Below are 23,702 nucleotides of genomic sequence, written 5' to 3'. Positions count from 1 at the left end.
TTAAATAGAGCGCATTCCCTTATAATTTAAGGGTATTAAGCCTCCTATAAGGATAGGCATTAGTTATATAGTTAGGCATAAAGACTAACTGTGTTTTTTTAATGCCCCTGGATTGCAGCTACTAATTTTAGCGTTAATTGCATTAATTTACAGTAACAGCAGTAGCAACAGGCTATCTTACAGCCAGCCACTTCTTAACCTAGGCTATCTGCTAAATAGTATAAAGGTTAAAGACCTAGGATTAGCATATACAGAGCTACCGCATCCTTAAGGTCCTAGGCTATTATTATATAAAAATATTATTAATTTAATGCAGGAGTAGCTGCTAGAATAGGAATATATTACTTTACTGTTTAATTTATATAATCTGGGCTATATTTTAGTGTGTTTTATATATTATATTTTAACTTACTATATATTATATTACATAATTGCAATTGCAGCCTTATGGTGTTAGTGTTGTTTTTTTTTTCTATAGATAAAATATGGCCCTTAGTGCTAGGTACTTAGCTTTGCATACTAATTTATATGCAGAGCGCTATACCTTCCACATTTAGATGTCCTGCGCGGGTGGTGACCTAAAATGGTTAGACATGGTGGCCCTATCACCGAGGGGGTACGTGGCTGGATAGGTAGTCTACCGTGCACGCACGGGCAACATCTGATTAGATCCGGTCCAAGCAAAGTGCTACGTAACATGGTCGTACCGGTACTCCGTACAGGGTCTGCCGGAAGACTTTCGACCACTCAGAGGCGCTGATACAGCTCGCGACGGTCTTGATTTGCTCTAAAATCTCTGAAAGGTCAACAGTCGGTCCATAAAGGTACACGTGTGGAGTGAGATGACATGACCGGAACCAGGCTAGCCACGGCTTGTTCTTCGCTTCTAGCAGCGACGTTCATGCTGTTCCGTTCGCATCAAACAGGTCCAAGTCAAGAATCCCATGCACGACGCATGTCCAGTTGACGAAAGAGATGATGCTGTGATTTCTCGCCTCCTGCTTGAAGATTGTCTGGGGCCAGCCAATCGGGCAGCGTCGCTAAATGAAGTCACCTCATGGGATTTTCTTGTTTTGTGCCTTGGCTCCATGCAACTCCGCGGATGAGGCGCAAGGGCGCTGCCAAAGGGCTTGCTCTGGGCACGCCGTTTATCTGCATTACTTCATGCCATTAGATAGTCGGACAACTGCCACCAATGGCATGGGCAGCGCTAATAGAGGCAAAAAGGGAACACAGGATGGATGCTACAGTGTGCGTAGAGCCACAATCTCCTGTACATGCCATCAATGGGTGTGATTCATGTCAATATCGTGCACTGTGACTGTGGCATCGAAGACGGCCGAGGAAGAGGTCAGCCGACGACGAGCTTCTCAAGAGCATCACAAAACAAGACGGCCAATGGGTCTCTCCGAGTTCCACTGACATGCCGGTGCCTGCACTCTGCCTTTCCTGCAGGGAGTGAAATAGCTTGGGGGTACATACATACTCTGTGCATGTCCGGGGCATGACATGAAGTGCATGACCTCGAGCTTCTCCATCAAGACTCGGGGACTTGCAGCGTCAGCCTAGTAATGATACTGCGCCCCTGAGCAACGTTTGCCCGCTACATGTAGTATGGAGATGCCCACCGTCCCTTTCCGTGTTCTGACACCGTTTCATTGTTATTAGTACTTCTATTAGTACTTCCTGCGTAGCAAAGTAATACATATCTGCATGCCCTGCGACTCTGCTACTAGAGTAAGGGATAAGGTAAGGAGCACGGGTGACAGCGCCGGACGTGCTGACCCGGAACCTGTCACGCGCTCCTCAGAAATTCGGAGCAGACGCTGTGGCACATGGGCCCGTACTCCGTGCAGCGGCTCTGGATGTGGTACGGTGCTGATTCGCGGCAGCTTACATGTTGTTGTCTTTGTGAACTGCGAGACGAGGCCGGATGGTTTTGCTGAGACAATACCGGCGGTGGATTGCGGCATCGGACCAGTGAGCGTGTACAAGTACCTGCCTTACCTTACGCGACGATTGAAGGCGTGAGGCATGTGCCCGTTGGGTCCTTTTGCGGTTAAGGTGCGAGATAACGACTTCCAAGTACGAGTACTAGCGGCTATCGGCCTTATCCTTATCTACAGTACAGCATCTTCAAAAGCAAATCGTACCGAGCCATTGGCTCTAGGAAGGAAGGGGGAAGGATCTTCTAGCAATCGACTCAGGCTGCAGGAGCCATGAATAAGCAAAGGCTAGGAAAGGAAAGAAGCCAAAGAACCCTCCCGGATTTCCTACAGCTTCCATCCACCGTGCAAACTTCGTATTGTTTCCCATACCGGCGCCTCGACAGCGAAAAGCATTATTAGAGCACTTCGACGACCGCTGGGCTGCGTCTCCCGTCCTTCCGGCGTTCGGCCTATTTGCATTAGCTCTCGTTAACGCTGCCCACGTTTCCACGCTCCAGGTTCGGCGAGGCTGGAGGGAGGTCAACTCCAGGGCCAAGGGCGGATACACGCAACTCACCCAGGCGGCAAGGAGAGTTGGGATTAGGTAAATTTTTGCCCCGGCTCTCCAGTCAGATGATTTCGTTAACCTCATTCCATTGCTCATATCCTCAGTTGCTTCAAAATCGCCTGGTTGCCGTTGGTCCATTTGTCGAAATTTTTTCTCTGCCTGCTTGGCCTGGACCGTCATCGATCGATCCAGAGCTCGGGTCACCAGACCTGTGATGATTTTTCTTCATTTTTTTCTTCCTTCCCCTTTCTTCCAACCTGGTCAAGAGTCCTTTCGGCTCCCTTCCGCTCTGTCTGTATTGGCCCTCAAGGTGCTACAGGTACAGGCAGCTCCATAATTGTGATGCCCGTGAGCTGCCCTTGCCTTGTTGACGATGAAGCTCTAGCTGCGCTCAACCCGTATTGGTCGCCTAGGTGTGTGTGCAGCTGCTTGCATAGCCAATCTCCTGCGGTTCCGTCACATATTCGTTCACTTCCCGCCGTGTCATTCGTCCTTCATAGGCCGTGAGTGGCTGCGGTGCCTTGTTGAGAGATGCGGCGTTCCGACAGGCCGCAGTACGCCGTTGGTGCGGCTTCTGCATGTTTGATGCCTTTGTACCGGCCCTCCGCCACTACCTATCGTTTCTCTCCCTGTTCTTCTTTGTCTTTCGTCTCTTTTCCCCTCTAGTGCTTGATCTAATTGCGCCCATAAGCGGGTGAGGAAACTAGTGGCAGGGTTGTGATTTCATATGGTCTCAGACAGTGCCGCTTAACCCACGAACCGATCTCCTAGCCGACGGTCAACCTCCAGGTCCCGAGCTTGTGCTACTACTGCTACGCCCACGGAGTGGACAGGCTTCCTCGTCTCTTTCCCCGCCTCTCCATGCAGGCACTTGCAAAGAGGAGTGCCCCCATTGACTGTCTAGTTCATTTTTTGTCCTCGTGAGCCTCGTTGGCGCCGCCTGCAGAGACAGCAAACACTCCAGGGGTTACAGGACACGGTAAGCTTCAGCTCCTCCGCAGCTCAACAAAACACAAGCACGATCATCGATCCGACAATCTCTAGCGAGCGCCTCAAACGAGGAGGCACATGTCTCGGATGCTACTCGTACAATGATGTACCACTTCGTACTCTGTACACCACCTACTACTACCTATGAGGAGGGGTATGTTGCCGCAACTCGGCCTATCTCATGCATTAGCTCGCGTGCACATCAACTCCTGTTGCGGCTCGGTCCCTACCGCGGTGAAACTTGTCCATATGGAGTGCAGCCAAGTATCAATCCTCCATCTGAGATGATGACCGCCGTCACCATAAGCGGGCATCTGATGCTGGGGCCAACATACAGCACGCCTGGACGATCATCGCATTCCCGACGAGCCGAGTGCCAAAGTAGTTGGGGATCATAGGAACCAGCACAAAGTTGGCAGGGGCTTCTATCAGGTGCTGGAGACGCCTGTTTTCTTCGTTGACAAGCGGACGAGATCCAAAGCGAATTGGGTCTGAGCTCACACTCAACCTGGCTACTAACTCCAGCCATCTCACCCATTGGCTCCCCCTCTTTATCCAATGGCACGGTGCTATCAACGGATAATTGGAAAGACGCCCTCCAACTATTGGCGTAGCATCCTAGGTGGCATTGCTCGACTTTGTGTTATCAGAAGGTATGTCTAGCCTGTGGGGAACCGCCTCCGTGGAATTGCATATTCGCCCGCGTGAGTTTCCAGTATCATTCCCAGCCTCCCTTTGCTATTCCTTTGTTTGACAAGTAAAATCGCATCGAGTTAAGCTGGGGGAGCTGAAGTTTGAGCTGGAGCCCCAAAGTGACGAAGATGCTTACGACAAGCGTGTGCTGGTTTATCGACATCAGCCTGACTGAACTTGGCGTCAGGTTCCGTCTGTGTCATGAGTACTACCTCGCCTCGTAGGATTGGCAATCATAGATGATCCCTTCGTTAGGAGAAGAGGTGTCCAACTTTAAAAGAGGCCTCTTGATTCCATGTAGGGGGCGGCACACGGGTTCCTGACACGTTTTCGTGACTTGCGGTGCTACTAAACTTATTGAGTACCAGCCCCAGGAGGCATATTCCAAATATCAGCAGCCATCATGTCCACATCATCCAGCGGCAGTCTCTCTATCCATGATTGAGGTGCACTGGTACCCGAGCTATCCATCGCATGCTGCCCGATAGAAGCATCGAGGTGTCTCTACTCTCGAAGGTTAGCCGGGTCAAGCCCCAACGCCATCCTAACATTGATCCCGGATGAAGTATGATCAAAAGGGTGAGTTCTGCTTACCCAGTCTACGTTATCCACAGACAGCATCCAGGACATGTCAAATTGATTGATGCCGGTTGCCATTGGAGCAGACGTATTGCTTTGGCCGGGTATGGTCACCGCAGCAGCTGCGGCGGTGGCTGCTTGGCCTTGGGAGTACGGTGTCGGGCCGGAGCTTGAGCCTGAACCTGCAGTTATGTTAGTCACTGATAGTCGTACTGGGCTGGGGCTGTAGAAAGTACCCTCGAGGCCGCTGGTGGGATAATCAGACGCGTATTCGACGGCTTCTTGGGGTACTGCGTGACTGGAGATTGATCTGCTCGAGTCCCTTCCGGATGTTGGAGGGTACGGGGTGCTTGATGAAGCGGGTGAGCTTCGTTCAACGGGTCTCCCAAGTTTGGCCAGCATGACGGCCAGTGTATCTGCCGTCTTCCTCAGGTCTGTCAACTTGTTGAAGACTCGGCAGCTAATGTAGTGCGACCTCTGGATCATGCCAATCAGCTGTTCCTTGGTCGGCGCTTCTCTTTGTCTGCCTGCCGTGCCAAAGCCGGTGCCGTCTTCCCGATAGTTGTCGTTCTGTACGATGAGATACAAGATCATGGCGGCCAGCATAAAGTCGTGCACGGCAAGGGAACTCATGAACCAGCCGGAGCGGCCGAGGACGTTGCCAGGTTGGCACCCAACCCACGAAGCGTGCTGAAAGTCGAGCAGCGCCATGGCGGCGTCCAGGCACTGGTTCCGGGAGTAGTCATGCTCGGGCTTGGGCACGGCCTCGGCTAGATAGCGGCGGTGGAGGACGCAGCGGCTCTTGTGATAGAGGGAGGCGAGGCCGTAGCGCTGGAGGATTTGATGGGGCTCCTCGCCGACGCACTCCTCGAGCGGCTTGACGTACATGAAGGAGGGGACGCTGTTCCAGGTTTCGGTGAGGAGGTTGTCGAGCTTGAGGACTTCGCTGTAGCTTGGTGGCGTGAGGGAGTGTGCTTGCTGGGCGATTTGTCTAAACACCCGGAGGAGCCTGGACTTGTGGATGGCGTAGGTCATGAAGGTGTAGACCGTGTCGGGCCGTGGCGGCGGGAGCTCCTTGCAGTTTTCGTCAAAGTCGTCGTCCTCCAGGTTCCGGGGCAGTTCCGTGTCTGATTCGATGCCGCTGAGCATGCTCGGGAGCCCCATGTGGAAGGAGACGAGGAGGTCGATCTGGGCAGCCATGTTCCACTGCCTCCGCCGCATCTCTCCTTCAAACGGCGAGATGTTTGCCAGGTGAGAGGGATCCCGGTGGAACCCCATCTTGAGCATCAGCCGCAGGCAGACGCCCGACAGGATGTAGCAGTTCATCTGCGCCGCGCGGTTGAGGATGAAGTCGGCCTCGACGTAGAGGATGAAGGCGGGGATCGTGATGGCGGTTGGCTGTGCGTATTTGCCCCATATCAGGGCCCAGCCGGCGCATGAGCGGTACTGCCTGATTCTGTCCTTGACGGGTATCGGGGAGTCGCTCTCGACTTCGTCGGGGGCGGAGAAGTTGTTGAAGAAGACGCCTAGGGAGAGGACCATGAAGAGGAGGGCTACCCAGTGGAGTGAAGCTTCGTTTGGGCTTTGCCAGAATTGCACGTACTTTTAAGGCATCCTGTTAGAAGAAGGGGGTTTGGTTCCAGGTTGAAGATTATATGTTGACTTACTGCTTTCGTAAATGTCGGACGATGGATGATGTCTGCAATTCCTCAGTCAGTTTCCGACAACATATAATGGGTTTAGTGAGTTCGACAATCCATGTGAGTCGAAACGGCTGTACTGACGCTGAGATGGGCTCTTGGACGAAAAGTACCGCGTGACGAGCCGGTCCGCGACCTTCCTTTCGGGGAGCTGGGCAAGAAGCTCTTCTCGATCTCTCGGAACTCCTCTCGAGTAGAGCAGCATTTCCGGCCCGTCCAGCTCATCCCCCGGCACGGCGTCGTCATCCGAGTCTCCGGGATCATCAAAGTAGGCCTTGATGTCTTCGATCTGCACACATCCGTTAGGTCCACTCTCACCACGTTCTCCCATGCCATTTGGACGACGTCTTTCACTTACATCCTCAAGCATCGCCAAACAATGAGTCGCCCCCACATATGTCGTCGCATTCTCTCCGTGGACAACCTGCCCCTTCAACTGCGGCGCCGTGCTCTCGCCCGCCGCCTGAGGCTGCCGCTTGAGGTTGCCCTCTTCGTCCATCATGCCTCGGACCATTCCCTCAAGCCTCTTGAGCCGAGCCGCCATGCCCTTGGCCGCCGGCCTCTTCTTCTCCGGCTTTGGCGCATAGACGCATAGGTCCAGGCGACCCTTTTTGGCGCACTGCCCGCATGGCTGCTCACGGTCACACTTGAGCTTCGAGTTGCGACATGGCGCGCAGGAGAGGAGGATCCGAGTGCGCTTCTTTGTCAAGGATCCGGAATTTCGGGAGTTCAAGTCCAAGTCCATTTTTTTAGATTGCTCGAATACTTCTCAGCTCACTTGTCTGTGACTTTCTGGTTGTCCGCAGTTGGCGGTGGTTCAATGAGCTGTTGACGTATGTTAGTCGCCGTGAGATGCTGAACAGCATTTGTAAGAGCCGCGTCTTTGTCTTGAGAATCTTACAGTACGCGCCGCACCGGTGCCTTGTACATCTATGCTTAACGCAACTTAGCAGCACGCCAGGGAAGACAGCGGCTGACAGCGGCCAAGTTTATTAGAACAATCGCAGTTGATTCAGGGTCTCGAAGCTCAACTACGGATTTGTGACGACGAAGGCTGCATGTGCCATGCCTGTATTACCTAAGCAATATGGTTTTCGGACTTGCGCTAAACTCCAGAGCGCGAGCCTGCGCAAACAGTAAGGCCGGAGAAAAGATTCAACAGGATTGAAGAGAAGTAGCGACGATAAAGAGATGAACAGAAATCCAATGCTTCGACCCCTCCAACTCCGTTATGTAGGCAGCTGTCCCGGCAGCCTCTCTATTACATATTTGCCCCGCGCCACGCTCATGATGGGAACGCCGGGGATCTTGCGTAGCCTCTGCTTCAGCGCCTTGTCGTTGGTGCCCACGATGTATATCCTGTCTTTGGTGACCCGGTCCACGATGCAGTCGTCTGCATATGTGCCCTTGTGGTCGCACTGTATCCGCTGCCACCTCTCGTCGCGGGCAATCTTGAGCGCCAGTCTGTATTTCGTTCCCAGTTTCTCGAGTTCGGCCATGACGCAGGAGGTGATGATGGGGTTGCATTTCGCGTAGAGGCAGTCCATCATGGACTCGAGTAGGGAGAGTTTCCGCTGGACGGTATGACTGAGGAAGTTTGTGTCGACTACCGAGAGCACACGCGCGGTCAGTATCAGATCAGAAGCCGGGAGTAGCAACCACAGATATGTGCACACTTACCAAGAACGTTATATGGCGGGCTGATGTTTGTGTTGTGAGCAAAGTACATGCCGCTCGGCATCTGGGCAACTTCTTTGACGACCTCGCCTCCTACTGTCCTCTTGGCGGCCTGTTCCTTTTGCTTGAGCTCCTCCTTCAATCGGTTCTCCTTGAGTCGGGTATCCTTCAGTCCCATCACTCGTTTGACCTAGTTCAAGGAGTCAGTATCAGGGCAGGAAATTCGAATAGAGCTGCTTGGCGTAAGAGGACGCACCTGTCCAAACTTTCTCGTCTTCTTTGCGACACCCATGATGGCGTTGTTTGCAGTGGTTGGTGTATGGACAACAATTGGTTTGCGACTTGCGGTGCTCTGAGAGCTCTCAAACCTCAGCTCTGAGGCGATTATAGGGTCGAAGATTTGAGTAGAAGAGGATTCAGTTGCGGATGGTTTGGTTCTCCGCAAGAGCAGTCGTTAGAAGTCGATGGCAATCAGCGCCCAAAAAAAAAAAGCTGGAATGCCGGGCTATCGATAAGAACTTACGGATGGCGGCGGTCGCGCACGGGCCACTTCACTTCCAATCTTGCTTGCCCGGTGGAAGTACGTACCTTCGTACCGCTGCAAGGACAGCTCCGGTTCCAGACTCCACTGAAATTCAGTGCAGAGCTGCTAAACTGTCTCGACGCGTCTTCCGGATCGCGTAAAGTGATTCCGATATCTCACCCGTTGCAGCTCATCCAGCAGAATGCCCGCCGCAAAGCCAGAAGAAAGAGGCGAGTCCTCAAATGCCACTTCAAAGGCAGCGCTTGCAGCGTCTTCCAATGGTTCACCGAATTACGAGCTACCATGGTATGTCGAAGCGGGAGTGTCATTCAAACCGAACCTGAAATTAACGATATTCCTACCTAGGGTCGAAAAGTATCGGCCAGTGTTCCTGGACGATGTCGTCGGCAACACAGAAACGATTGAGCGGTTAAAGATTATAGCCAAGGAGGGCAATATGCCTCATGTCATTATATCAGGCATGCCGGGCATAGGAAAGACAACCAGTGTCCTCTGTCTTGCCCGCCAGTTGCTTGGGGAATCATACAAGGAGGCCGTCCTGGAGCTGAATGCCAGTGATGAACGCGGTACGTCGGCCTCGGTTTTCCGTCATTTCGATGCACAGTTGGCTGTTGGCCGCCGCTGACCTTGCCATCTAGGCATTGATGTCGTTCGTAACCGCATCAAGGGCTTTGCGCAGAAGAAGGTTACCTTGCCTCCCGGTAGGCACAAGCTCGTCATCCTTGACGAAGCCGACAGTATGACCTCTGGTGCCCAGCAGGCTCTGCGGAGAACGATGGAGATTTACTCCAATACCACTCGATTCGCATTCGCTTGCAACCAGTCCAACAAGATCATCGAGCCGCTGCAGTCACGATGCGCAATCCTTCGATACGCCAAGTTGACGGACGAACAAGTCGTGAAGCGGCTGCTGCAGATTATCGAGGCGGAAAAGGTGGAATACAGCGACGATGGCTTGGCCGCCTTGGTGTTCAGTGCAGAGGGGGATATGCGACAGGCCATCAACAACTTGCAGTCAACATGGGCCGGTTTTGGCTTCGTCTCGGGCGACAACGTTTTCAAGGTCGTCGACTCACCGCACCCGATCAAAGTGCAGGCCATGCTGAAGGCCTGCTACGAGGGTAACGTCGACTCGGCTTTGGACACGCTCCGGGAGTTGTGGGATCTGGGATACTCGAGCCACGATATCATCAGTACGATGTTCAAGGTCACCAAGACGATGCCGACGCTCAGCGAGCACTCGAAGCTGGAGTTCATCAAGGAGATTGGCTTCACGCATATGAAGATTTTGGAGGGCGTCCAAACATTACTTCAGTTGTCTGGATGTGTGGCCCGTCTATGTAAACTCAACATGGACCCGAAGAGATTCAAGCCGCAGTCAAAATAGGATAGAAGGTGATGCCATGGTCAAAGGATTACAGGTAGCGAATTTGTCTTTTTCTCATGGGGATATTTCGGCTTCTTAGGCGTTGGAAGGGAGAGGTGATATACAGCGTGATGTGTTTGGGTATCATCGGATGATGCTATGTACATGATCAAGCTTATAATCTTAATTGGGGTCATTCTTGATTCATTTATTGTTGTTCTGTGCAACCTCCTGCTCGTACCTATCCCACTTTGCCTTCTCCCTCAGCCACCTTCGTTGAGCTCTTACCTGAGCTTCATATTGCCTCAGGCGCTGATCTGCTGCGATCATGCCTCCAAGAACCATTGCTGACATTTGGACATAACTGTTGATCATGTGAGCCCATGCGTTCACCGTCTGTCGGTCTGGCGTCCCTACACTTTGAACTGGACGGTCGTCTTGCGGTAGACTGGCGACCAGAAATACGCCGCGCCACCCAGGATTGCCGCTCCAACGCCCCATTTGGCAGCACCGACGAGGCCTCCTTTGCCGGCTTCCCATCCGGCATCGTTGGCCTCGTCACTCTTCAGAGGATCGTGGGCGGGAATTGGGGTGGCCATATCTGGGCTGAAGGGGAGGCAGACACTCGGATGGTGTTTCGAGGGAGTCAGAGCTCAAGCTACCCTAGGTAGGAGGTGGGTTGCGGTGGGAGCTGAGGAAGCGCAATCTTTAATATCGATAGAGGTTAAAGAAGTGCAGATATACTTCCAGATAATGTCAAGTTCGCATCGAAACCAAGAGGGTGAGATCTAAGAATGCCGACGCTCCGAGGCATATTGTACGTCATACCGTAGGGGAAAAAACCAGAGAGCTTCAGGGTAGTTGTTTTCTCCACAAGGGCCATAACTGCCCCTCGTACGAGGTTCGCAGTCCGGGTTCTCATCATCCGTGGACATGACAAATGACGAGCAAATTTTCTTGGCCCTCTTACAGCTACTGCGAGGTCTTCTAATTCGTATTGACATACCTTGGGCTTTCGGGAGGTGTGCAGTGAGGAGCTATATACCTTTGGTAGGTAATTCGCAGTACACTTCATGATTGTAGAACTGAGTACCTTAGGTCAAGGCGTGCAATTGCTCTGGCTGATACCAGAACAAGAAGATGCTCTCGAGGTACACGTAGGTACTCAAACATCAGCCATTGAAGTTTCTCAGTGCCTTCAAGATACTCTCTGCTCAATATGCTCGCTACGACATTCTACAGCAGACATTGAACCTGAACAGCTTCATCATAGATAGCTCCTCACGTGAGACTAGGACCAATTGAATTTTGCAGCACAAACCGCCCTACGATTTCTGGGCTGGTTGTGGATACAAGCTGCAGGTACGCACCCTATTAAGCGACATATGCATCTAAACGGTACAGACCAAAGCTCGGATGACAAAAGCCGGCGCAGAAACTTTTGGACACAATGTTCTTTTCTGTTCCACAGCAGCAACAAACAAGAAGAGAAAAAAAAAAGCTTGACTTGGGCAAACCCAGCAATGATTAGGCCCCCGTTGTTGCCTGGTGCTGCCGCGTCTGTGCTTTGCTGTTCATGAACATTTCTGGCGCTCCGGGAGTGTTTCTGCATCTTCTCTCTCTCCCACGTCCGCAAGCCTGAGGATTTCCGCCTCGGTTCGAGCAAAGTTGTCCACGATGGCAGAGCTTTCCACGGATGCGTACTGGCGAGCGCCTCCAATTGCTAGGTAAGATTGACTCTTCCCTTGCCAACCTCTAACTGGACGTGAGTCCACAGGGAACATTGAGCTGACTCTTCCTCCCACAGAACTGTCGCGACTGCTACGTTTGGCCTGTCTGTCGCTGTGTATACGGGACTCCTTGACGGGGGCCTCTTCATGTATGACCATCGCCTCGTCTTGTGGATTCCTCCGCAGCTATGGCGCCTCGTAACATGCTTCCTGATCACCTTGCCAAACCTGGGTATCTTGTTCGACACTTTCCACATGTACATCTACATGAGTCGGCTGGAAAGAGGTCATCCGCGGCTGTCTAGACGAGAAGATTTTGTCTGGTACTTGATCTTCATATGCGGAACCATTCTGGTAGGTCTCCTGGCTCATTCTTCCACGTGCTCTCCTCTCCTGTGTACCACAATGAGAACCCCTCAAAATATCTGCCCGGATAGTGCGATGCCTCTACTGCTATCACGGTTCCTGGAATTGAGGGAGATTACCCCTGCACTTCGAGTCGGTCCACTCATTCGCAAAAAGGATCGGCTTGCGGTGTAGGCATGGTGGGATGTCGTAATGGATGGCTCGTGTGGTCTGCTCTATTCACACGAGTGGTTTTTATATGCTCCCTACATTTCTCTCCCTACCTATCTTGTGCATGTTCCCTCTCTCTTCTGTGCTGCATCACCGTCGCTCGTGATTTGAGGCTGACTCTGGCTTCAGATACTCAATCACCTGTCCGGCTTCGATTTTGGACTGCTGACGCAGGCACTCATCCTCGCCATGGCATACACCGTAACCCAGGAGCAGCGAGGACAGACGACGAACTACATGTTCATCAACATCCCGTCTCAGCTTGTGCCGTTTGCCATGATGGCTATCAACCTGTTCTTTCCCGGAGGTATCGGTATGGTGTTGCTGCAGCTTCACGGGCTGGTTGCGGCGCACCTGTATCTGTTCTTGACCAAGATCTGGCCTGAGATTGGTGGCGGCAGGAACTGGCTCGAGACGCCCGCGTTCATCACGACGCTTGTGAACGGGGTCACCCCAGCGCCGCCACGACCAGCCGTTGGAGCGAGAGCGCCTGGTACAGCCTTTGGTCAAAGCAGCGGTGCTTCTCGCGGACCCTTACCGGACTCGTGGCGGACTAGAGGGCCTGGCCACCGTCTGGGCTAGTCTGCGTAGTAATAATATAAGACATGCGGAATCGCTGCCTTTTCGTCAATGGGAGACTTGCCATCAACCATGTGGTGAAGGAGTGACGAGAGACTTGTACGATTATCATCAGGGCTGTAGGAACGTTTTGTAATCCGCTTAGACTTCTGCAGATCTATCAAAAAAGATGTCAAAAGGAACTGTATTCGACTCCGACTAACAACGCCTTGTAGTCTCTGGGTATAAGGAGTGACGGCCATATCCCATGGCTGAATAACCTTGCGTGAATCCAACGCCCTAAACAAGACAAAAAGCCACCGCACCACTTACTCGAACAAGTCGGTATCCAAGAATGTTACATCGCTTAGCCACCCATATGAAATTCTTATCAGACGGACAAAGGAAAGATAAAATAAAGCGAGCGTTGTGTGTCTACATGGGAAAGAAGTTTGAAGAAGAGGGGAAAGGGAGAAGTCATGCATATTTCTTTCTCCCCCTATTACATCCCGTACAGGACGCTCTTCCCGCTGGCCAGGGGAACTTCCGTGTAAGCAGCGTACTTTTCGCCATCGTCGGGAGAAGGCGGACGATTCCGCTCAATGACGACGACCCCAGCGCCAAGCGGCCTGTCGATGAACCTAGGGTCGTTGAGGAGCGGAGGGGTGATGTGCATCTCGCCGTTGGGACTTTTCTTTGCCATGGCCAGAGGCTGCAATGCGAGGTTCAGCCGAGGGGGCTTGTTCCTCTTTGCGATTTGGATCTTGGGGAGAGGCAGAGAGGAGAGCCTGGAGCTCCAGAGAGAGGAGGCTCTCGTCCGGGTCGGCGAAGACGAGAAGGCCTCTGAAGAAGGAGATGGCAGTGCAGGTGAAGGGAGAGACTGGTGGTTGGAGGAGGACTGGCGGGCGGCGTCTTCGACGACGGATTTGTAGGATTGGATGATGAATGAGTCGGGGGTGTTTGGCCTGAGTCTGTGTGCTGGCTGTGGTGGCGATAGAGGGCCTGATGAGCCGCTGTCTTGGAGGAGGAGGTGGTGGTGGTGGTTCAGGGGCTTGGAGACGGTGTTGGGGTCGTAGGCGTGGTGAGCGGGCATGGCGTTGTCGGGGCCGTGGATGGCGGACCGTGGATCGTGGGTGAGTTGGATGATGCTGAAGCGGGCGGGTGGTTTCGCCATGCGGTTGTAAAACTGGCCATTTGTCTCGGCCTTGCCATCATCACCAATGCTGTTTTCAGCGTCGTGGGGAGAGCGGTGGTGGTTGGCGTTGACGACGTAGCTCCATGGCTCGACGAGGTCCTTGGGGGAGACGACGAACTCCTGCCTGTAGTAGCGGCGCTGGTGGAGGAATGGAGAGGGCGCTTGACGGGCGAAGTAGATGACGAAGAGGGTTGTTGCGAGGGCGAAGATGGAGATGACGGCGATGCTGACGCCGATGATGACGGATAGGGGGAGGGTTTGGGAGGTGTCTCGGGGGTTGATTGTGAGGGCGTGGGTGGGTTTTGTGGCGGCGAGGAGGAGGAGGAGGAGGAGGGGGGGGGAGAGGTGTATTGAGGAGATCATCTTTGACGTGTGTTTCATATGATCCTGAAGGAGAGATATGGAGACAGATGGAGGAGTGTATGGACTTCAATGTTCTGAAGGAGTCGATTGCCGAGATCGCCTGCTCGCTGCAGGGCTGAATATCGAATCCGCTGCGAGCATCAGAATCATCCCACTGTCGTGATGATGAATTACAGACAGACGGTATTCGATGTGGTTGAGCTGATCAGCCCTCTCTCGCACAAGACAGACCGAGGGAAGCTGTGCGAGGGGGAGTCATGTTGAACGGAGGACGGCTGGGGGCGATGGTTATAAGACGGATGGGAATCACGGCAAACGCCACTGGCGAGAGAAACTGAATCTCCATGGGACGTTATATTACTACATGGACACGGTAGTCCTCATTAGGACTTCACGACGACGGCATGTTGGTTCGAGCAGCAGCAGCAGCATACTTTCGTACGTGTACGTGTATCTGTACATACAGAGGAGTGGTGCATAGGTATCGGATGGATCCCTCCGGGCAAGGGCCGTAGTAGGACTTTGGAACGGCACGAAAGGGAACAAAAAGGTGGCGAAGTTGGGCTGAGTGGATGCTACCCTCATGGTGGTGACAGACGCATGCATCTGATCAAAAGTCTCTCTCGATACTGGATGGTGTGTAGGTACTGTCGTGTTTAAGGCAAAAATCTACATACATACGTACATACACAGTAGTACCCTGTCAAGCGTGGGAGCAGTGAAGATTCCGGGCTGAGATGGGAGGGGAGCCAGGGGCAGGGATGTACGAAAGTCCTCTCTCTATATGCACGTAATGCTACTGGTGGTGGTGGTGGTCTGGCGATGCGATTCGTCAACGAGCCGACCTGAGGAGGATTGAATCCTTCTTCGCTTTAGCCTAGTATATCCAAGCTCTTTGATCCCTCGCCAGCTGTCAGACGAGAGAAGGACGATGATGCAGCCTGACAGGAAGGAATCGACGGCTTTAGGCAGGATCGTGTCGTGTCTTTGTCTCTCGTGTCTTTTTCTCTTCTTGTTGTTTGGTGCGAGTGGGCACAAGACGGCACGAGAGGAAGCACTAAGCCGACCTCGTGCAATGGATTGATGAAAAATGCAACTCGGCGACCAACGCAAAGTCGCAGAGAAGGGCAGAGTCAGATGGGGGAACTCGTTGATGTACGTACGAGTAGTAAGTAGTATTAGAGCGAGGGTTCGTGTATGTATATTAGACGCCACAAGACAGGTGGTCCAATCAGCGGCGTGATAGAAGCGCGGGACAGGAAGCGCAAAAGGCGCCGCGGAGATGGGGGAGATGGATACGCAGACTGGATTGGCAAAGGACGGAAGGACGGGGATTGGCGGATGACGAGGCTTCTTTGGAGGCCCCCCTTGTTGGGGATCCGCGAGAATGCAACCCTATGGTCTGTGGATGGGGAGAGAAGTGCGATTGTGTCTTCGTACGTACAAAGTATGTAGAGGCTTGACAAGGGCATCTTGCAGAGAATGAGAGAAAGCAGACGCACTGGAGTTATCCTGAGGAAGGGACGGGAATCTTTATTTTGCCATAGGATAGAATGCTGTCGTAGAATGAGGTCGTCATGAGCAGTTGATATCGTGAGTGTGTGTTACAGCAGTCGACCGCAGTCGTACATACAGCATCTGAACCGAGATCGATCCATGCCCATTGCTCCAGGCAGAGAAGAGCGCACTCACTCACTCACTCTCAACAGTGTTTGATTCATTTCTCTCGATTGCAACCTTCCGTCTTCTCTCTCCCTCTCTCTTGTACCACCACCCCCTGCCAGACTGACAGACGCGCAACTTGTCATGATTGGCTCAAGCCATGCTTTGATTCCGCGCACTCCATGAATGGCATCCACTCGCGGGAAAACAACCCATGGAGATGATAGTATGCGTGTGAAACCTTGTCCCCCTTCTGTGTGTGTACCTAGGCAGAATGAATCATCGCGGGAAGAGGGGATGGTATCAATAATAACCGAAGTTGTTTTGTCGAGAATCCCTGCCTCTTCCCGTCCGTCAAAGTTTGTATCATTTCCACTCATCACCTTGTCTTCGTGATGTGCTACTGCACGTCGTATTAGTACCTCGTTTTTATCATATGGGCCACGGTTTGCCGACGCTGGGGGCCCTTCTCGGTCGGAGGATCATCTATGCGTTCGTCTTGTCATTTCTCTTTCTTTTCGCGCTTGGAGGCATTCCGATAGCCGCGACGGCGCTATTGCCGTGGCCGAGGAACTCTTCTGCATGAACGTGTTTGCGGCCGGATCTTTGGTCCGCTGCGCTAGGGTAGCAGTCAGATCGGGTTGAGCACCACGAGATGCCGAGGTAATACCACGTCAAAGGCGGCGGCTATCTCGCATGAGGGAGCATGCCGTGGTGAAACAGCACACACTTCAACTCGGATCTCTCCGAGTCCTCGCTTTCGACCACTCTAGCAGACAGGAGCCGTCTTCTCGTAGATCAGTATATCCCGTGTCAGAGGATACTGAGGCTCGACCAAAAGGCTAGTTGTCAAGGCTTTCATTCAAGAGCATGCGATGCGTAGCTGTGCTTGTAATAAACTCATGTCGAGCCTGAAACCCACGGCTCTCTTTGTCTTCCTAACGATCAATAACACTCGCTAAAACCCATGCAGGCACATAGCCTGTGACCCGGGTATCATATCCTCTATTATCCAAAAAAAACTCTCCGCTTGTAGTGTATATCGGCGAACTCCTTCGTAATCCAATGGGGGTGCCCAAGCCCAACACAAGACGTGATCCAAGCTTCTATAGGTTATGCCCCTTTCTACCTATTGCGTGTCAGCGGTTGGCAGATGGATTCGAAAAAGGGACAGACATACTCTATACAGCCGTGGCGAGCCCCGAGGCCCTGGGGGAGCTGAGCTCCTTGTATACGACCTTGACATGTGATGGCAATGGAATCGGAATGCAACGCTGTAAACATCATGCAGTCTATGTCGTGGTTCTGCTGCTCAGTTCCCGTTTGTAAGCTCGGCGGGTCGGCCATTAGTCGTGGGCTCTTTCTGGTATAAGCGATGCAGTCTGATGTATTTGTAGACTGAGTCGGGGATGTCTTCGACTCTTTCTCCGTTTTGTATCTGAGCACGGACACGTGTTGACTGGTCCATCAAGGTTAGAAACGAGAATGACTTGGAACGGGCGATGGAATCTCTTACCGATACTTCGTTGAGAATCGTCGGAACCACCCATATGTTGTGCTTGTATTTCTCGAGGGGCCTTATCGCATCCTCAATGTTGCACTGAGCGGGCCTGAATCGATGCATTAGCATTGTCAAACCCCCAACTGCCGCTGCGGACTCGTCGAACGTTATTACCTCTCAACAACAAAAGCTCCGTAATGACCCAGTAATACATCAATGTCAGCGGGATCCCAGATCTTGGGGTCTGACATTGTGGCGGCGAGGTCGGCGCCGATCAACAGCATGATCCGTGCCGACGTGAACCTGCCGTCCACTGTCTCAATGCCTCCCAGCACATTGTTTATCTCGTGATCGAAGTGACGGAGGACGTCGACCGTCGGGCTGTAGAGAGGCTTGCCTGAGTCATCAGTGCGCACCGTCTCCCACGGGTCGATTGTGATGGTGGCCTTGGAGTCTGTATCGACAGCCAGGCTACACACTGTTGCCAGATTGTGAGCAGGGACCTCTCTCTCGCCTCTCTTTTGTGATCCTAGCATGAACAACGTACTCTGAATCCGGTGATGGGCCGGCGCTAATGATGCCTTCTGATACGCATCGGAGCAGGGCGACATGTAGTTGCCGACGATTTCGAAGCCGGGATCGCGCTGCTTTACGTACTTTTCTGCCAATTCAAACATTTGCAAGTCTACAGCCTCGTCAGAGAGAGAGAGCCTCTACGATGGGTACACGTGCCTCTCCCACTTACGTAGCGTCGTCACGGGCGAGAAACTGCCGCAGGCGACAAGGACCAGAGGGACCTTGCCGGGCTGCGTCAAGCGGCGCTTCAGGTTCTGGCGCGGGAATGTGTATCCGGGCGGCGACAGGATGGGCTCGGGGAGCGGCGGCGTGCCGTTTGGCCGCGGGTGATGAGCCCCGAAGCCTGACGCCGAGGCGACCATGATTCTGCGATGCGCTGCGATGCGATGCGATGCGATATCGCCGATCCGATGCGATGCGCGGCAGACGATGCTCGCGTGTGCGATGCGGAAGAGAGGCCCGTTACAGAGGGCGGATGAGGTCGCAGAAGGGAAAGGAAAGGGAGAATGGGAGAAGAAGCCCGGATCGGGATTCGGAGAGTCGCGATGTCGGTGTCGGCGGGCGTCAATGACAAATGGATGGTGGAGGAGAGAAGAAAAAAAAAGCGGCGATAATAGTGGTGTAAGAGGTTGCGACGATAACGAAGGTGGGATGTCGATAGAGGATTGTCTGGGTGGGGGATCTCAAAGGATGGAAGGTTCCAAGGTTCAGGGCTCTTTTACGGTGCCTGGTGCTCGCTAACGATCAGTGGCTGAGAAACAGCCTCCAGGCTATGAGGGCGCCAACCCGGAGGCTGTAGCGCCCAGTTGTAGCGCTCTGTCAGTGCCTGTAATTGTTCGCTAGTATCGAGGTAGTACTGGGTAAGGTATGGCGCTGCTCATCTACCTTTCATGGATTCCATCCTCTTGTACAATTGAGGCTTTGCTTGACAGGACCCGCGCTTTCACTTCTCTCGCCCTCTGGCATCTCTCATGCCGTCCACGATTTGATTGCGTGCTTCCTCAGAACACTCGCACGGATGCCCTTTCTGGACATTAGGATTGAGGTTCGATGCTTCGTAAGATATGTAGTCTGAGAGGGACGTAGCGTACTCGGTGATTATCTCAACAGAATCCTTCGAGCAAGAAGCTGTAGATGCACTGCCTAGAGTGACGTCAAATCTGCATCCCGCATCTCACATGCTTCTTTGACAATCTTGCTTGTGCGACTTCTTGTCAATGCAGCTGAAGTTCAGTGTAACAAGGGTGACATCACAGCACATGTGAGTATCATCAAGATCTCTGGTAAGAGGTGCGTCCGTAATGCTTCTACCAGTGACGTTCTTGTGCAAGTCCAGATTCGCTCTCATCAACTTGAGATTTCCTCTGAGATACCTACCTAGTATGTGGCTTCCATGGCCTGATGTCGGTAAAGTACCTTGACTGTACAAAGACGACCACTTTTCCCCGCGGGGGATTTACATATCGCAGAAATGGAGAACTTGGGCCCCGAGTGTCTGGATTTGATGAATCATAGTGGCGAAGTTGGTGGATAGCTTGCGATAAATGTAGTACATGTATTCTGCTTTCTCTTACTGTACTGTGTCTATAAGCCAGGCTTCGCCGAGCTCAACGGCCTATGGGATTCTTACTGTGCTGCATCACCTACCTACCTACCTATCAATATACCCCCGAATCCTAGACAACGCTCATTCAGCACGCGCAATGTTCCAAGCTCACAGGCTCGACCCTCTTGTTGCTTCCGTGCTCCCTTCGTGAAAGGCCCTTGGACAAGAAAACGAGCAAAAGCATCCCCTGCTCCATCCAACAGAGGGCGGCAAACCGAGAGACGCCGTTGGTGGCCTGTGTTGTGGGAATGTCTCAACGTCCAATCAGATCAGCTCTGCAGCTGCAGGAGGTCTCACCCCTTGCAGGACTTGGGACGGAATCAACGGACGAGTTTTCCATTGATATCGTAGAGCTTTAGGATATTGTGAGTTACTCGGCATAGGGAAGTTGGCATGCATTCTGGAGGCACAAAGAGTATGAATGTAATCAGTCATCCAACACTTGAGTATACCAAGAGCCCTCGTGGTTAAAATAAATAAAAATTAAACAATTAGCCCGGGAGGTTTGTTGAGTTCTGACTTGGCAGCGTCATGCAGCTTGTGAGCAGGCAGTCAGCCGAGTTGAGCCCCTGTACTTTGCTTGTCCCGACTGTCATTGGTTTGGCATATATCTCTCCTCTCTCCAGCAACAAGCATACCTAGTAACACACAAGTACACGTCCGTACTGTGCTAAATCTCATCTGATGATGCCTTACCTATTCATGGAGAATTTAGTAGCTCCCCTGAAGTCCCAGACGGTTTCATGTCCAAGTACCGGCTTACCCCACCCTCCCCCCCTCAACTCGACCGGTGTAATCGCTTCATCCAAACCCTCGGGCTCCATTTCCAGATGCTTCGGAGTAACTCCTCTGTCCTACGCCCAAAACAGTCAGCTTTTGCTGTTGGGTCCAGCATCTCTTGAGCGTTGGCTGTGACATCGCCTGACCCTTTACTGTTGCGCGTCCGAGGCTTTGCACAGAACGAGAAGCGGTGCTCAAAGCCGGGCTCTGCCCGTGGCCGCTGGACTCTGGACTGCCCGCGAGCAAAAGTCGCAGAGTCTCTGGGTCGACGCTCGAAGCTTGGGAGAGGCAAAGAAAACACAAAAGCAAGGCGAAAAAAAAAAAAAAGAAACGTGCTGGAAGATGCGGATCGCGTGCCTTCAGTTTGCGCCGCAGGTTGCCGATGTGGAAAACAACCTCACCAAGGCGGACGCGATTCTCAGCGAGGCGGATTCCGACGACCTCGACCTCGACCTCTTGGTGCTTCCAGAGCTGGCCTTTACCGGTGAGGCTTGCACATTCTCCTCGTCCTCGCGGAGTTGCTTCGTGACTTTCGTCTTCTAACCCGCCATCTACCGTCAAGGCTACAACTTCAAGTCTCTAGGTCACATCTCCCCTTACCTCGAGGAATCCAGCACAGGCATCAGCTCGCTCTGGGCTCGAAACACTGCTCTCAAACACGACTGCACTGTCGTCGTTGGATACCCCGAAAAGGTAGATCCGACGCTGAACTGGCCCACCGACCCCGAGTACTACAACTCGGCTATTGCCGTCAACGGCGACGGCGAGACGGTGGCCAACTACCGCAAGACGCATCTGTACTACACCGACGAGACTTGGGCGCTCGAGGGCTCTCATGGCTTCTTTGCAGGTCGACTTCCTGGCTTGGGCCAGACGGCCATGGGGATTTGCATGGATCTGAAGTAAGTGTGCACGCAAAGGTGGTGATTCTTCTTGTTTCACGTTATTGTTGTTATTATTATTATTGTCGAAGCTGACCTGGCGATTTGTTGATGAAGCCCTTACAAGTTTGAGGCTCCATGGAACAAGTTCGAATTCGGACAACATGTCCTGGACAGCGGTGCTCGTCTTGTCATCGTATCTATGGCCTGGCTTACGAATGAGAATCCGCAAGAGTTTACCAGCACCCCTCTGGAACCGGACAGCATGACTCTGTTGTACTGGGTCTCGCGCCTCGAGCCGCTGATCCGGGCAGACTCAAATCAAGAAGTCATCGTCGTCTTTGCGAATCGCTGTGGCATCGAGGGTGACGCAACATATGCCGGCACGAGCACCGTGGTTGGCATACAGTCTGGCGAGATCTGGGTGTACGGCATCATGGGTCGTGGCGAGACGGGTCTCTTGGTGGTCGACACTGACTCCGAGCCGTATGCCAAACTGGCATATTCGCCGCTTCAGCCAAAGGTCCAATCCGGAAATGATGTCCCGCCCGAATCTGAAGCAAGTTCGAACAACGACCCATATCCGGAGCAGAAAAACCGAGATCAGGTCTTGGATAGCCCTGACGATCATTACAAGCAATCCTCAGACTACTCTCGTGAAAACACCCGAGGCGACGAACAAACGTGGCACGTAGAGTCCACACCTAATCTTGGTGGGCAGGATTACCACGAGTCTCCTAAATATTTCGGGAAACCACTCGATAACGGGGCTCCTGAGCCCAAGGTTTCCCATGCAGCGAGAGAATCGAAGCCCAGGTTAGACATCAAATCCTTGCAACTTGACATACCGCCTGATCAATATATGCTCCGGCGGTACCTCGAAGCAGAATCTCCCGTATCTCATAGGGAAATGTCTACATTTTCGAACCAGTCCACGACAGCGCCTCTAGAAGAGCTCCGAGGCTTGCAGAAAGGCACAGATGAATTTGTACCCTTTTATCCTGATATGGCGGAAAACGACAAGCGATTTAGCCTTCGATCCGATGTATCTGTGTGGAACAACCAGCCGGGCCGAGTCCGTCAGCTTTCCGTCTCAATGATAGATGCCCCTGACCTGCCGCACATTACAGCGCAAGAGCGATCTAGGACCGCGGAAGCCGGAGGTGGTACCAGGCCGGAGGAGAGTTATAGGAACAAGTACAGGGCTCACAGCCAGCGGCAATCTTCCGACTGGAATAGCCGGCGTGGAAGCGACTACGACGGACCACTATCACGGCAGTCGTCTCAGAATCAACTTCGACGGAAGTATAGCCAGAACCAGATCGATGACGTGGCTAGGAGCTATTCCAGCAGTGCCGTCTTACCGGCCTACCTCATGCAATCCCACTCAGCATCACAAGTAGCTCCAGAGGAAACTGGGAGAGGCAGACGGCGCTCCTCGCACAAACATCTGAGAGATGCGCGGCGCGGCTCTCGGGGGACGCAAATTTCCCAACGAGAAGTAGTCGATCTGTCACAGTTTACTCTCATCGAAGAGTATCCTTCTGCCAGCTGTCCCGTGCATGGCAGCCGCCCTCCGTCCGGGACTCGACAGCAAAACCATTCTAGGGCCAGAGGCCGGTCGGGGAGTCATTCGCAGCATGTGAAGGAGGGAGGCACAACAAGGAGGGCATCCACCAGGCGCGATGCGTCGCAGAATGAACGCCCGAGGGACAATCATCGTCGACCATCCGGCCGCACACACTCATCAAAGCCCGAACAGACTCGCCCTAGCGATGAGAAGAAGAGGGAAGACGAGGCTACGACAACTACTAATTCGGGCCCAAGGACTCCAACGGCTATGCTACTGGTTCCGGATTTGGAGCTGCCCGATGGTCTGGAGAAGACTTTTTCCTTGCTCAAGTGCGTGGAAAAGGCCCCGGAACATATTGTGAGGCGGCGTGTGAGCTCGATTTGGTAGGAGATATAGATGCCAGCTTGCGTGGGATTTGGCATCATTTTCTTTCCTTCTCTTTTCGATTGGTTTAGCGAGGCTATCTGCACATAGACGGAGTTTGATGTATTGCTATATGGTTTACGAAGCACAAAAGAAAAAAAGTTGAAACGTTTGGACATATCGCAAGCACAGAGCTGGAACCCACCTTCGTCTGCATAGTGATTCTTAACGACATACGATGGAAGCAATTCGGAGGCCATCGCTTCGCCCTACCGTCCGTGTGCTCAGCATCC

The 23,702-nt window shown here is 52.9% G+C and overlaps 8 protein-coding genes across 8 annotated transcripts; 3 read left to right on the top strand and 5 right to left on the bottom strand.

Moving 5' to 3' along the window:
• Positions 1-4,533: 4,533 nt before the first annotated feature.
• Positions 4,534-7,203, bottom strand: TRIREDRAFT_53877 (N-terminal binuclear Zn cluster-containing protein; the record flags this gene model as incomplete). Its single annotated transcript, XM_006961374.1, has 4 exons — positions 4,534-4,683; positions 4,774-6,360; positions 6,580-6,747; positions 6,817-7,203. The coding sequence occupies 4 exons, from the start codon at positions 7,201-7,203 to the stop codon at positions 4,534-4,536; spliced, it is 2,292 nt and encodes a 763-aa protein (XP_006961436.1).
• A 259-nt stretch (positions 7,204-7,462) lies between these two features.
• Positions 7,463-8,556, bottom strand: TRIREDRAFT_74374 (uncharacterized protein). Its single transcript, XM_006961373.1, has 3 exons — positions 8,392-8,556; positions 8,139-8,325; positions 7,463-8,064 (listed from the first exon to the last, which is right to left on the bottom strand). Exons 1-3 carry the CDS (start codon positions 8,425-8,427, stop codon positions 7,688-7,690), a joined length of 600 nt encoding a protein of 199 aa, XP_006961435.1. The 5' UTR covers positions 8,428-8,556; the 3' UTR covers positions 7,463-7,687.
• Positions 8,557-8,860: 304 nt separating this feature from the next.
• TRIREDRAFT_44459 (replication factor C subunit 4) lies at positions 8,861-10,210 on the top strand (the record flags this gene model as incomplete). Its single annotated transcript, XM_006961038.1, has 3 exons — positions 8,861-8,964; positions 9,025-9,245; positions 9,318-10,210. The coding sequence occupies 3 exons, from the start codon at positions 8,861-8,863 to the stop codon at positions 10,064-10,066; spliced, it is 1,074 nt and encodes a 357-aa protein (XP_006961100.1). The 3' UTR covers positions 10,067-10,210.
• A 39-nt stretch (positions 10,211-10,249) lies between these two features.
• Positions 10,250-10,644, bottom strand: TRIREDRAFT_53701 (uncharacterized protein; the record flags this gene model as incomplete). The annotated part of the gene is made up of 2 exons (XM_006961372.1): positions 10,250-10,409; positions 10,463-10,644. The coding sequence occupies 2 exons, from the start codon at positions 10,642-10,644 to the stop codon at positions 10,250-10,252; spliced, it is 342 nt and encodes a 113-aa protein (XP_006961434.1).
• A 909-nt stretch (positions 10,645-11,553) lies between these two features.
• Positions 11,554-12,933, top strand: TRIREDRAFT_119903 (uncharacterized protein; the record flags this gene model as incomplete). The annotated part of the gene is made up of 3 exons (XM_006961821.1): positions 11,554-11,772; positions 11,853-12,129; positions 12,481-12,933. Exons 1-3 carry the CDS (start codon positions 11,723-11,725, stop codon positions 12,931-12,933), a joined length of 780 nt encoding a protein of 259 aa, XP_006961883.1. The 5' UTR covers positions 11,554-11,722.
• A 233-nt stretch (positions 12,934-13,166) lies between these two features.
• Positions 13,167-14,467, bottom strand: TRIREDRAFT_119902 (uncharacterized protein; the record flags this gene model as incomplete). The annotated part of the gene is made up of 1 exon (XM_006961371.1): positions 13,167-14,467. One exon carries the CDS (start codon positions 14,465-14,467, stop codon positions 13,412-13,414), a length of 1,056 nt encoding a protein of 351 aa, XP_006961433.1. The 3' UTR covers positions 13,167-13,411.
• A 3,019-nt stretch (positions 14,468-17,486) lies between these two features.
• TRIREDRAFT_31551 (uncharacterized protein) lies at positions 17,487-18,478 on the bottom strand (the record flags this gene model as incomplete). The annotated part of the gene is made up of 5 exons (XM_006960962.1): positions 17,487-17,588; positions 17,646-17,739; positions 17,805-18,108; positions 18,178-18,315; positions 18,376-18,478. Coding segments are annotated over 5 exons (741 nt in total), but the record flags the coding sequence as incomplete, so codon positions are not given.
• Positions 18,479-20,934: 2,456 nt separating this feature from the next.
• Positions 20,935-22,003, top strand: TRIREDRAFT_74366 (uncharacterized protein; the record flags this gene model as incomplete). Its single annotated transcript, XM_006961820.1, has 3 exons — positions 20,935-21,076; positions 21,155-21,494; positions 21,591-22,003. Coding segments are annotated over 3 exons (894 nt in total), but the record flags the coding sequence as incomplete, so codon positions are not given.
• Positions 22,004-23,702: the final 1,699 nt, after the last annotated feature.

This window comes from Trichoderma reesei (genome assembly GCF_000167675.1).
Source record: "Trichoderma reesei QM6a unplaced genomic scaffold TRIREscaffold_1, whole genome shotgun sequence".
Taxonomy (NCBI): Eukaryota; Fungi; Ascomycota; class Sordariomycetes; order Hypocreales; family Hypocreaceae; genus Trichoderma; species Trichoderma reesei.
This window is presented reverse-complemented; position numbering and strand designations above follow the sequence as displayed.